The sequence below is a fragment of the Ruditapes philippinarum genome, unplaced genomic scaffold (assembly GCF_026571515.1).
Source record: "Ruditapes philippinarum isolate M1 unplaced genomic scaffold, ASM2657151v2 ctg808_1_1_1_1, whole genome shotgun sequence".
Lineage (NCBI taxonomy): Eukaryota > Metazoa > Mollusca > Bivalvia > Venerida > Veneridae > Ruditapes > Ruditapes philippinarum.
The window spans coordinates 325,852-339,580 of NW_026867265.1; the positions used below are offsets into that span (position 1 = coordinate 325,852).

The 13,729-nt window shown below is 31.0% G+C and overlaps 1 protein-coding gene across 2 annotated transcripts in view; it reads left to right on the forward strand.

Moving 5' to 3' along the window:
- LOC132735456 (ADP-ribosylation factor GTPase-activating protein 1-like) overlaps positions 1–13,729 on the forward strand; it is a 46,239-nt gene that overhangs the window by 16,438 nt on the left and 16,072 nt on the right. Inside the window, exons 7-8 of one of the 2 annotated variants that reach the window (XM_060722413.1) lie at positions 49–105; positions 2,731–2,748. In XM_060722413.1, the coding sequence (XP_060578396.1) occupies positions 49–105; positions 2,731–2,748 (75 nt within the window). The remainder of the gene's footprint in view (positions 1–48; positions 106–2,730; positions 2,749–13,729) is intronic. The other variant, XM_060722414.1, reaches the window with a different exon arrangement.

Here is a 13,729-nt window from a genome sequence, read left to right on the forward strand (position 1 = left end):
GTAGAGAGTGTGAAAATATTTTATAATCATTAGATTAATTTATTGTAGGGATGGTCTACATTGGCATCAGGTGCATCAAAATTTGCTTCAGTTGCCACAGAAAAGGTAAGAATTTATCACATCTATAATTTATAACACAAATAAGAAAGGAAATGTTCTTTCAGTGTAAATAAATAAATTAATAAAAATTATAGCTGAATGAATCTTTTTTTAAATCTTTTTTATATGCCCAAAAGAATTTCGGGCATATGTTATACCCCCTGGCGTCCGTCCGTCTGTACAAACCCAGAGGTACTTGTGATCCTATTCATTCCGTTTTTACTTGTGTGTCTTTTAAGCCTTATAAATGTGACTAAAATGGCCAAAAAGATCAAAGGAAAAGTCACATAAGTACCATTTTGTGAGTATGTCCGTCCGTTAGCAATTTGGTGTCCGGAGCATAACTTAAGTTCCATTTGGCCCACAATATTCAAACTTCATAGGATGATTGTCCATATTGGGTAGAAGACCCCTATTGATTTTAGGGTCACAAGGTTAAAGGTCAAGGTCACTATTACCTTAAAACTGAAAACAGTTTTCGGAACATAACTTAAGTTCCATTTGGCCCACAGTGTTCAAACTTCATAGGATGATTGTCCATATTGGGTAGAAGACCCCTATTGATTTTGGGGTCACAAGGTTAAAGGTCAAGGTCACTATTACCTTAAAACTGAAAACAGTTTTCGGAACATAACTTAAGTTCCATTTGGCCCACAGTGTTCAAACTTCATAGGATGATTGTCTATATTGGGTAGAACACCCCTATTGATTTTGGGGCCACAAGGTCAAAGTTGAAGATCACTATTACCTTAAAACTGAAAACAGTTTCCAGAGCATAACTTAAGTTCAATTTGGCCCACGTTTTCGGAACATAACTAAAGTTCCATTTGGCCCACAGTGTTCAAACTTCATAGGATGATTGTCTATATTGGGTAGAAGGCCCCTATTGATTTTAGGGCCACTAGGTCAAAGTTCAAGGTCACTATTACCTTAAAACTGAAAACAGTTTCCAGAGCATAACTTAAATTCCAGTTGGCCCACAATATTCCAACTTCATATTAGGATTGCTATTTGAAGGAGGTAATACTTTATTTAATTCCCATGTCTTACAAATGCTTCATCCTTACTAAAAAAAAACAGCAATAACACACTTTTTGGCATGTAATGCTCCGCCTAGCAGTGCTCTTGTTATATATGGTATATGCCCACATAATCTACAGGTTCAGTTGTGGTATTTTGTAATAAGGATAGACGGTTTGTATCTACAGCCATACCTTAATGTAGAGGAATACAGCTTACCTCCCTTTTAATAAAATCCAACATATTGTATTGCACAATTATTTTCTTCAAAAAATGAATAAAACTTTTAGTTACTATAATGTTCTAGATTTAAGGATCTTGATAGTGACGCCATAAATATATTTGTCAGATTCTTAACTTACTTCTCACAACTAGCTTTGCCAAATAAATCAGAGTTAATATTTTATTCTTGGATTGGTTTCAATGAATTTGATAATTTGAGCATAAATTTGCCATCCTTTACTACTCTTGAATGAAGAGCTAATTTTGCCTGACACTGCTTATCTTGTCAGCATTGTGTCATGACAAGCATTGAAATCAGATTAATTTTTAGCTGCACTACAGAAGATTACTCACCCGGGTGTTTGAGAGCATTATACTAGGTCACTGTCCAAGGTTCTAACTATAATGTGGAATGGCCCTTTATGCATTTAGAAAATTCTACATTATCCAGGCTCTTGTTTTACTATAAAGCACTGAGAATAGTCAAGCACACTGTCCTACCAACAACCCTTATCTCTCTTATTCTGAGGTACAAAATATATAGTATACTGAGAAGCTTCTATCAAAAGTGATGTGTATAATACAGTGAAGAATGTCAATTCAACAAATATTCTTGTCTGTATTGTGGTTATTCAGATATAGTATTCATTGACATAGGAAGGCATTTCTTATCACAGTGTAAACAATATATAATAGGTAGTGCAAGCATTTAGAAAAAACAAATAAACATTTTGAACTGAGTGTAATGATAGTAATTAAACTAGCATAGTTAAATCAACAAAATATATAGAGCTTTGGAAATGTTAACAATATAAAAAATATTGTGTATTGAATATGAATAAGAAAACAAACTTAATTGAAATAAAGGATTTAATATACATCTAGAATTAGTGATCAAGAGAGAGAATATTTGCAATTTAAAACATAGATTTCTGTGAAATAAATTTTATCTGTCTAGGTTTAATTTTCATGTATTTCATGGCAATATTGCACATAATATTATATGTATTAAAGTACACTATACTATAAAGCAAACAGTTCTTTTGTTTAGAATTTGATATGGGAAAATATACCAAGTAAAGCTTTAATAGAAATGTCTGAAACAAATGCCTACTTTATTACTAACACATTTGTAGTATGATATCAGTATTTACATTATAGGGAAAACTTTAAATGATTTTATTTTAACTGTAATACCCTGTAGTATAATTTAGGCCTGTGAATACCTTCAGCATTCATTTAAGCTTGACCTTAAAATGTATCAGACTAGCTTTGACATTTAACAAAGATGTAGTTTTACAACTTCCAGAAATCTTGTATAATTGTATGACTATATGAGAAGAGTTGTTATAATTGTATTATTGTGTTTAATTTATCTGATGCTATCAGGTGTATGGTTGGTCTCAGGTAGGTTTTATATTGTGTCTCTATTGGTTATCATTTTTCCTTTATCAATATTCTTCTTTTTTCTACATTATGTTACTGAGTTTTTTATGTTTAAGAATACACTTGTATGTAATGTATAAATCATTATAATATGATGTGATATATGTTGTCAGTGTGTAGATGTTGTACACAGGATCTAAAGTCCTGGGATCTGGATGATAGCAACGTTTCTCATTTATGGTTTTAAAGGGACTCCACTGATGCTTGACATGACAGGTTTGAAGATCTTCTACATAGATTTATGTACCATTTCATGAAGGTCTGGACCAATACTGTGTGTACAAATTTTCAGAACATTCCCTCACCCTGTTTTTTTCTAGAATAATCATTTTTATTGAACAAAAATCTAAAATATGGCTAAGAATTGGGAAAAATAAAATCAGTATTAAAATATTTCTGGGTATTTCTTCATTATTCTTTGCATATTTTCCATTTTGATCAACGTAAGAATTTCAAATATATGTTTTTAGGCTTTTTAACATTAGTGGTGCTAAAGTCCTAAATTTTTAAAATATAACAATATAAATAATCAAGCATGATTTTAAATATTTTATCATAGCTTCTGCTGATAAAGTAGAATATGAAATGATATGCTCAATCAATATCTCAGATAAAACAAATTAATTGTTGTCTTGATGTGATAAAATAAGAAACTTTATTGTCTTTCCACTTGCCACAGCTAGCAGGTACTGATAAAATCATAGTTGTGACCATAGCAGGTATCAAACTCAGAATTCCTGGGTTGAAAGGCAATCATCTGAACTTCTATATCAAAAGAGCATCAATTGTTTATTTAAAGTGTCATTCCAACACCCTGAAACAGAAGAATAATTTTATTATGGTAGAATATCTTGCTTTGATAAATATCATATCATAAGCTGAATTTCAGTGATTTTTGTGCAGTATTATGATTGATGTATGATATTTTTATTTGGAAAAGATATTTTACAGTTATTAATCATTGCTGTACAGGGGGGTTGTTGAGAAATGATATAATGATGGATTCTGCTTCACAAAAAATTGATCCACCGCATAAATGGACAGCTGATTTATAGCTTTACTTGATCCTACAAAATTGACAAGTAATTTATTGCTGTAGTTCATGCCAGGAATATAACTAGGATGGAATGTCACCAGGGGAATTGCTTTAACAGAAAAAATAGACAAACAGTTCCAAACACTCTACAAACATTTTTTTAAGGACAATTAATTTTATAGCTGATATTTTTGTTTTCAGCTATTTAAGATTTGTTGTGATTATATTATTTAATTACACAGTGATAATCTACTTTGTTATAATCTGTATGCATGGAAGTGAAATATTAGTCTTGTTGCCTAAAAGTTCATATATCGGAAGTTTTTCTGTCTGTAAGTCAGCCATGTTTCTAGTTTGATTTGATACATTTATTAAATGATGAACCAGTATCATATTAATATTGAACAATACTATCTAAAGTAACTGTAGCTTACTGTATTTTATCAAGAATCTTTAACATGACAGACAATGCCTGTATGCAGTATTTAAAAGATACATTATTGTTTTGTCTGCTTGGTGTTAACAATTTAGATCAATTTGAAATAACCCTTATCTCATTTGTAACAAATTTTATGTTATTTTTAAGTGCATTATGGCATTTCATTAAAATTGTGTTTAAAATGTTTTCTTGGAAGTCTTCTGTAGAAAAAAGAAAGATAAACATCCAAAGTAAATATAAGGCGAAACATTTTGTTCTGAATAATGTTTACAACTCATTTATTTGAAATTATCTAGGTTTTACCCAACCATCTGAATTTGAGCCGTGTCACGACAAAACCAACATAATGGGTTTGCGACAAGCATGGATCCAGACCAGCCTGCGCATCCGCGCAGTCTGATCAGGATCCATGCTGTTCGCTTACAAACCCTATAACAAGTAGAGAAACTGATAGCAAACTTCCTGAACAGACTCCAAGTATGCGCAACTTGGTCTGGATAATGCTTTCAAAACCATTATTTGATTATTAGTTATCCAGCTCAAATTTCCTTTAACTTAAAAATTTGGGCTGTTTTGTACAAGCACATGTCATTGTTCATGTTCATGTAAAACCTACTTCAAAAAGGTTTTTCAGATTAAAATAAGTTAGTTGGTTGTTAATATATCAGCCATTTTTCTTGAAAAAGGGGATAAGTTACTATTATGTATTGTTGTTTTGATATTCTAACATTTTCAGAATGAACTGTAATGGAAAATAATGTTCCTTTTTTAAAGGAATAAATATCAGGACAGATGTCATAGTGGAGTTTGCATATCTGTAGAACTAATGGCATGACTTCTTCATCTCACAGCCCTGCTATACAAGTTGTTACATACATGCATGTACTTATTATTGCAATTACTTTCAAAAGTCACACACAATATTGTCATGGGTCTTGCCGTTTATTTACCATCTAGGAGGAGAAAAGAAATTAATCATTATGTTCGGCCTAGTATTTATTACGCATAATCCACGTTTTAGACCGTTCTTTACTGCTCATATTGATTAAAGACAGTCTGAGAAAATGCTGTTGTGCTCTTGTGCTTTCCCGGAGATATTTTTGCCAGACTTTTACTGACTTTTGCTTTTCAAGATTTTTGTATCCTGTTTTAGAAAGAAAATATATATAGATTTAGATGTATAGATATGCTGGAAAAGCTCAGTGCACGTTGCATACATAAATTATTTGTTTTAAGAAAAGTTTGTAGCATTGTTCTGTTTGTGTTTTGCTTTGTTTTGTTTTGTTCATATATTTTCAACAATATTTTGGCTCATGGAAAGATTATATGATAAAGATTATTCTTTCTGTTGCACAAGTATTGGTACTACTTGAGGCTTGGCAAGTGTCTGCCAAAAAAAGTTTACTAAAAGGGTGTTTACAAAATATATTAATTGTGATATTATATTTGGTTGTTTCTACACAAATAGATCAAAACCAACACAAAATTCAAATATCAATACATGTTTCACTTTATTACCTTCGTCAGTTGATACATAAAGGACATCCATACATCAGGGTTATGTATGTTTCACCATTTGTTGTTTATTCCAAAAATTGATATTCTATAGAGGTTAAATGGTGGTAAGAAAATATTTCCACCATATTTCTTGAGTAACAGCTGATGAATATTTTCTTAAAAACTTAAAACACAGATGTTGTAAAAGAATGTAATGAAATGCATCTTGTAGATTATCTGTTACCTAGTTGAGTGCATGGTTATCTGTTTTATATGACTGTAATATTATATGCAACTTTTTCTACTTTTGATAACAAAATAATTAATCGCTTATGCTCATATAAAGCCAGTTTAATCAATTATCTAAAGCACATTGAAATTGATGCAAATTGAACTATTCTAAAGATATGATCAGTTGGTAGATGCTGTCAACTTTACGTCTGAAAAACTTTATTTTATGGTATTTTGTTACAGTTTCCAAAAATGTACTCATTGTCCATATAGATGAATAATCTTTTGCTCTATAGCAATCGGTATAATTATAGTGATTTAGTATTTTGTATGGAAGTCAAAATACTACTTTGTTTACATTTTGTAATCTTTATGACACTTTATTGCACATTTATAGCTACTATCTTCAGGTAACTTGCTCTAAATCCATTAGTAATGTTGATTTTACAATGTTTCATTGATTTATAATTATGTGCTTGTGACAGATGATTTTCACATTATAGTGTTGAATCATATATAGAGTATAGACTGGATTGATAAACTGCTTCATTAAAACGGTTTCATTAAAAACATTGTTTAATACATATAAAAGTAAATACTTATAAAGTTATTTCAGATTTAGAACTGTAGTTGTGACTGTAACTGTACTCTCTGTATTGGAATAATGTTTGTGAATGTAACTGTAGATGCAGTATTATTGGCATGTAAGGCAAAAAATCCAATGTCACAGATGTTCTTCGGGCTTTTGGTTATTTCTCCTAACGAAAGGAAATATTGGGTAATATTGCAGAAAAATATTTTGAGGAGTTACTTGTCATCATTTTGAGAGGTAAAGATATTTTTTTGGTAACTTAAATTTGTTATCTTGAAGTATTTCAGTGAATTGCTTTATGTATTGATCCTTGTTAAATGTAATTAAATGCACGTCAAGTTGAAAAGTTTAAAACAAGATGTTGTATTGTATAGATTAGCAATTTGAGCACATGCTCATACAAAATTAAAACAATTTATTTTTAACTGTAAAGTTTGAAGTTTTAAACCTGTAAAACAATCTTAATCTGTTATTGTTCTGATATTTTAACGTTATCTTATTTTGCAATACATTATATCGGCGCATCCTGGATATTTTTTCTTCTGCGTAAAGTTACCGTCAAGAAATTCATATTCAGCTAAGCCTTTGTCATTTATAGCGGATTAGTGAAAATAAATTACATTTTCAGCGTAGCTTTAATGGACAAAATTGAGCAGAGAAGAAAAGCTGTTGGATGTTTTATTTAGCATGTATTGATCTGCTGAATTACAGGCAAGAAACTCTAGAGATTATCTTTTGTCGCAGACTCTTTCCCTTTGAAATGAAATTTCTTGAAGCTCTTTGAAAGTTGACATCAAGATTGTGGTAATAACACTCTTGCTTTTTTGCTGGTGTGATATTATTGAATCTTTGTCTAGTTGTTAAGAGTACAAATTTTGTACAAATATGTAACTGAAATTAGATAAAGGGACATTTCTTTTGTTACAGAATGAAGTGTATTTTGTTATGTTCAGTTTACAGTTTGATGGCCCCTTGTTAAAAAATTTTGTTTGATCATCTTTTCAACCACTCACCAACTGCTTGCCTTTTTCATTTAACATAACTTTTATGGTCATTCAAATAATGGTGATCAAATTATTTTTTTTAAATGGATACTTCCTCCATATTAACTGTGAAACCATTTAAAAGTTGATATGCTTGAAATAATAGTACTAATATTACAATACTAACTGTATACCAATCTGCAACTTGTTCAGATACCATGATAGCCTCTTTTACAAGGTTTCAAACAATGACAGTGAATATTTCTTCTAGACACCGCTGATTATACATGTAAATTATTTACCATGACAACTGGGACGAAGGATTCTTTCATTATCATATGAAGAATTTATCCTGCTAGTTTATGGAAGGTCAGTAATTGTAGTACACCAGTGCTCAATAGTTAATGGAAGGTCTATGAATACACTCCATTTAAGACTAAAAAAAGTATGAATATTTATATATTTCATATAAATAGCTCTGACCAATGTCACTAGGTTTCAGACATCCTATTCCATACATGTAGATTACTCTCCCTATTGCTGTGGTCTCTAACTTTCTCAGCAGTAAACTTTAATTAAGCAGTAAAGCAACTGATTCCTTATAATGTAAAGTTTTAACCATGAGTGCTGCTGTACTTGTGATTATTTCATTGGTTTTAAAAACTGCTTTAACTTTAGACAATTAGTCCATATGTTTACTTATGTTTCAAATCTGTTTAGAAGACAAATTAATGCTGGTAAATTGGGGGTAAAGATTCTTTTTCATTCTTTTTATCTTGAAGTGCAGTAAGATTGACCTTTTTACATTTATTTTATAATTTTCCTTTTTACAGTTATTTTATAATTTTATAAGATGATAGACAGGGTTCAAACCTTGCAGTGAGGTGATACTTCTTTTATAGGGACTGTCTAGATTCATAGTAAATTGATATTGAATTTTCAGGTGTATTAAATAAATGTATGAAATAGGTTCACAATTCAACAATTTTTATACCTTTTTGCTTTTGCTGGTACAGGAAAGTTATGGATTTTATCTTCTGTCTTGTGATTTTGTCATGTAAATTTAATTGAGTATTCATAAAAGACCTTTCTGATAACATATATTTCCCTTTTGTATTTGTAAGATTGGTATGAAGATTTTATTATGCTTGCTAATTGTGATGTATTGTTGTTTGCGTGCAGACCGAGTGATAGAAGCCATGTGAGGTTTTGTTAGGGTCAACTAACATATTGATTTTACATTTTGTTGTCAGTGAATTTCTTAAGATAACTGAATGTTAACCAATATTGAGGATAATCTTATGTACTGTTGTTGGATTAATTTTATAGCAAGTCACAATAATCAGCATAATTAATTATGTTGTGATTATTAAACATTATAAACAATAATTTAAGATATTACATGACACTTGGTGACCAGGACCTTCAGAGTACTGTTCCACAGCTCTACCAACACTGAGCTATCCACCAGCTTTCACACATCTCCCCTTTATAGTGAACAGATCTGAACCATGACATACATATTTACAGAATCTGCTCCTTTCTTTATACATTTAATATAATTGCCATAGTTGTGAAAAGTAGAATGATTTTTGAAGTTGTTGAATTTCATTTTACATAGTCATTAAAGAGTTGTGCTAAGAATTCTGAAGTCTTTTTCTCTTTCTTGCTTGGGGGTTTTCTCTTTCTTGCTTTTGCTTTCTTTTTCTTGCATTGGTTTTCTTTCTTGCTTTAGCTTTAGTTTTCTCTTTCTCAATGCTTTCGTTTATGATTTTGCTCTATACAGTATTGTTATTGACTATTTATTTTAATTTGTTTCTTTCTGTATATTAAAGCAAATGTTAAGTTGTTTATCTTTGATCTTTGTTTGTAGGATTATCATGTAGAATTGATTGAATGATAACATACAGTATAATGTCTTCAGCAGATAAAGATATTTTGCCTGATTTAACTGAGCTGTAATATATGAGGTTATATGCTGACATCAGTGTACAGATAAAGTTAGACAGTTATAGTGTCATCAAAACTATCAATTTCCAATATTTGCTGTTAGATTTATGAATGGTTTCAGAAATGTTTATCTTTCATGGTCATTGGGGGTAATTTCAAGCATGATTGGGGTCATTAGTAAAGTTTTGCTTCATTGCTGAGAGTACCTGTTGCCTGATACATGATGCTAATTGTTGGTATGCTTGATGAATCAGAACAATCAATGATTGAAAACAGTGACTCATTTCAGTGTCACTGTGACAAGTATAAGTGTAAAACACTGTATTGTAAGTGTCTGATGTAGTATTTTATGGTCATGAAGTAATAGACAGTGAGTGGTCTGTACAGTGGGAAATATTGAATTAGTTATACATGGAAAAGATAAAAACATGGAGAAGTTATGCTTCAGTACCAACAGGAAAGGTAGAGAGTTATTTATAATTAATAGGAATTTTTTTACTCTTGAAACAATTTAGATTATAAGGAAAAAAATTCAAACATCAAAGTGATACATGAAAAAGGCATTAAACTGATGCTTAACATTAAATCACTATAATGTTTTGAATGGTAATATAATCTAAAATATAAGAAAAGATCAATTTATAGTTTTCCCCATTGAATTCTTATTGTCGGCAGTGTTTTATTTTTACTGTTAGGATTCTGATAGATTTTTTTTTTCTTCTCATTTCCAGTACAGATTTAATGATCGCTGTGAGTAACTATTGGGTAATCATTCTCTACAGTCAATGCTCAGAGGTGTTCTCTGCTAAAGTAATAAAAGTCGCATTACAGGATCTTTTAATAATTTATTTGCTGTCACCTTTAGAAAAATCAACATGGTGAAAACTCTGGTGGCATCTAAATTAAAGAAAACTTTCAATAACTTTTGTAAAGCGGGAGGCCGTTGATTTGATTAACTATTTGATTGAGTGATTTTAGTTTACTGTTTCCGCAACTGTTTGTGCAAGATATTTAATTATCTGTCTATGTAATTCTATATAGGACAGAATAAAACATTGCAAGATATATGGTAAATTTTCTCTGCCAGAAAGTAGAGGTGCAACGATACCTTTCGATGCATCGAAAACCGGTTTTATGAGCGCCGATTCGATTCCCGATACCAACTGTAACATTTTCGATTCGATTCCCCACCCACAAATAAACATGGAAAAAAGTGAGAGTTTTAGTCTTTCCCTTCGCGCTTCATCACGTTACATACGATTGGCCAGTTAAAACTCGGTCATCCAATCAGTGGGCGCGTAATGTTTTATTTTCGGCAAACAAGTCAAAATGGCTACCAACAGCAATGTTGATAAGGGGGCAGGGGACCTAAAAATGAAAAATTTTGTATTTCAGTGTGACCAGAAACACAATTCCAAATATTTCAAAATCTGTTTCACAGGCAGATAACCAGTTGCACAGCATTATTCAATGATATATGACATACATTGAAGAAAATAATAGTTTGCATGCATTGCTCCTTCAAAAAATGACTGACAGCAATTTATATTTACCCCCACCCAGCCAAAATCACACCTAAAATATACCAATATGGGCAATCTTCATGAAGGTGCAGCATACTCCAGAATCCGCCCGATTCCTTTAAAAATATCAGTAACACGCAGTGCAAGCTATAGCATTTTCAGAAATGACAAATAAAGTGTCTGTCATACGTTTAGATTTTTCACAAAATTTATCTGAAATTTCTTACTTGTTTGGCGCCAACTGTCAAAGCTTGATTTTTAACTTTTTCACCTCCATTCGGAGAGTCAGAAATACATACAAAGCTACCAAAATGCTTAGTTTCGGGTAAAAACCCAAAAATATATCTCATTTCCTACACACAAACAAGAAAGAATTACAATGACAGAGAAATATCAGAAGTTATCAGTACCTTCAAAACACCATGTCTGAGTTATTAAAAAATTTGACCGGGGCCATCATACGAATATGTCCCCTGCCCCCTAAAATAAGATTAAAAAATCCACCTAAAAAATTAAAATCAAAAGTTTGGGAACATTTTAGGTTTCGGGAAGGCCAGGACACGGATAAAGCTACTTGTAAAATATGCTTTACGGACGTGTCATATCCAAAGTCATGCAGTACGTCTAATTTAATGCAACATACGAAACGAAAACACGATCATGGATGTGGACTTGTTTTGTAAGCTTTATCCGTGTCCTGGCCTTCCCGAAATAAGTTTGATTAGTACTACAGTAAGTAGGCATATTTGGGATTGATGATTATTTCTTTAGTCAAGTGTGAAAAAAGTGATAATTTCACGAATTGCATTTTTTCTGTATTGTTTACTAGACTAAGAAGTATTGTGTGACAACACTGACATTAGGATTGATTATTCATTTTACATATTATGGGAATTAATTTATAAACAGAATATCTGAATATTCATTTTACATATTATGGGAATCATAAACAGAATATCTGAATATCAGTTCTGACAACCTTGTGAAACTTTGTTAATTATTATTTAATTTACATACTTTGTTAAATTTCTAGTCAGTAGTCAGCAGAAGGTATCTGTGATAGTCATGTTACTGAGATTAATGATTATTTGCCTGATTAAAATTATTTTCCAAATAGACAAGAGCTTTTTATTCTCATAAACACAATTATTAAGTCAAATAAGTTTATATAATAGTTATATTACAACAGAAAAGCAAAGCACTAGGTTGAAGGCCACTCACTTTTGGAACAGACAAGCAGAATTATATACCAAAGATAAATAAGCAATCAAAAATGTATCGAATCGAAAAGAATCGAACCGAAGTGTATAACATCGAAATCGAATCGAATCGAACATTTGGTGTATCGTTGCAGCCCTACTTGGCAGAAACATTATTTTGTTTCATTGTCATGCAGCCAGATAGTGGTAAAAATGGTTTATATTGAAATCAGAGAAATCCTTATATTTGTAAAAAATCAATGTTTGATCCATGGAGTAAATCATCCTAAGAAGCTATGTGGTCAATTAAAATAGAAAGATTACCATGTCAGTAAGTAAGTTAGTAAGTAAGTAAGTAAGTAACGACTTTATTTTATGAGGCTTAAAAAAAACACATTCAGTTTCCCGATCTTCCATGCAGGCCTCAGTATATACAAAACATAAAGTACAATCACAATCAACATTTAGACAACATAAATATGTACATTAAACATCATATCAATACAATAAATAAGTAAACAATTTTTTTTTTCTTCTTACATAGAGAAGTGACATTTTCATAACTTCAGCATGGAAAGTATATGTTTTTGAAACAATATGTGCAAACAATTAGTTAGAAAATTGCCACTGGATATAGGAGGATTGAAATTTCCTCAGGGTATCAGAATTTCATATATGTATTGGTATGCTGTTCCATACCACAGGACCAGAGTAATTAAATGATTTTCTAAAAAATTCTGTTTTTGGTTTGGGTACAGTTAGTTTTTCATTTTGTATAGATCTTAAGTTAAAGTCATGTTTGTATTTGTGTCTATATAATATTGCTTAGGTATCATGCCTGCAATGTTATTATGCTGAATACTTTCCTGCTGAAATATGTTTTATGGATTTTGTCCAGCTTTCAGTGGCTTTTTAACAAACCATATAAAGGCCTGAAGTTACATCCAAATGGAAATTTTCTTTGAATCATGAAGTTTTCCCAAAAATCTGAACTTGCACCAGATTTTTACTTCCCAAATTAGCAATTTTGGCAATAATTTTCCCCAAAATTAAGAGGCTATGTTAAGTAAGAAACATTGGCTTTTTATTTGGAACAGTCAGTCCATTTGAAAATTACAGAATTTAAAATAAAAAAATAAATAATTGAGCCACCACAAGTATAGAGTTTGGTCACACTGCTCATACATGTAGTATACTAATGGCAATTTCTAATCTGAACTCTAAAACTTTTGTTTCAACCAGTTAAAGGCTAATATCAAACTCAAAAACAATGCTTCTATTTCATCATGTTGATTTCAAAATGGATTTGGCGTCTTTAAGATTTCCACAGCTCTTTCTTCCTTTTAAAAGACATTTTTATCTTGCATATTAAGTCCCTTAAAATATTCTCACATGCTGTCATCAGCATCTCATTTCTTTCTCAATATTCGTAAATTTATTAAAACACATTGCTTGTATATGGTATTTTATGCAGTGAATTCATTTAAGCATG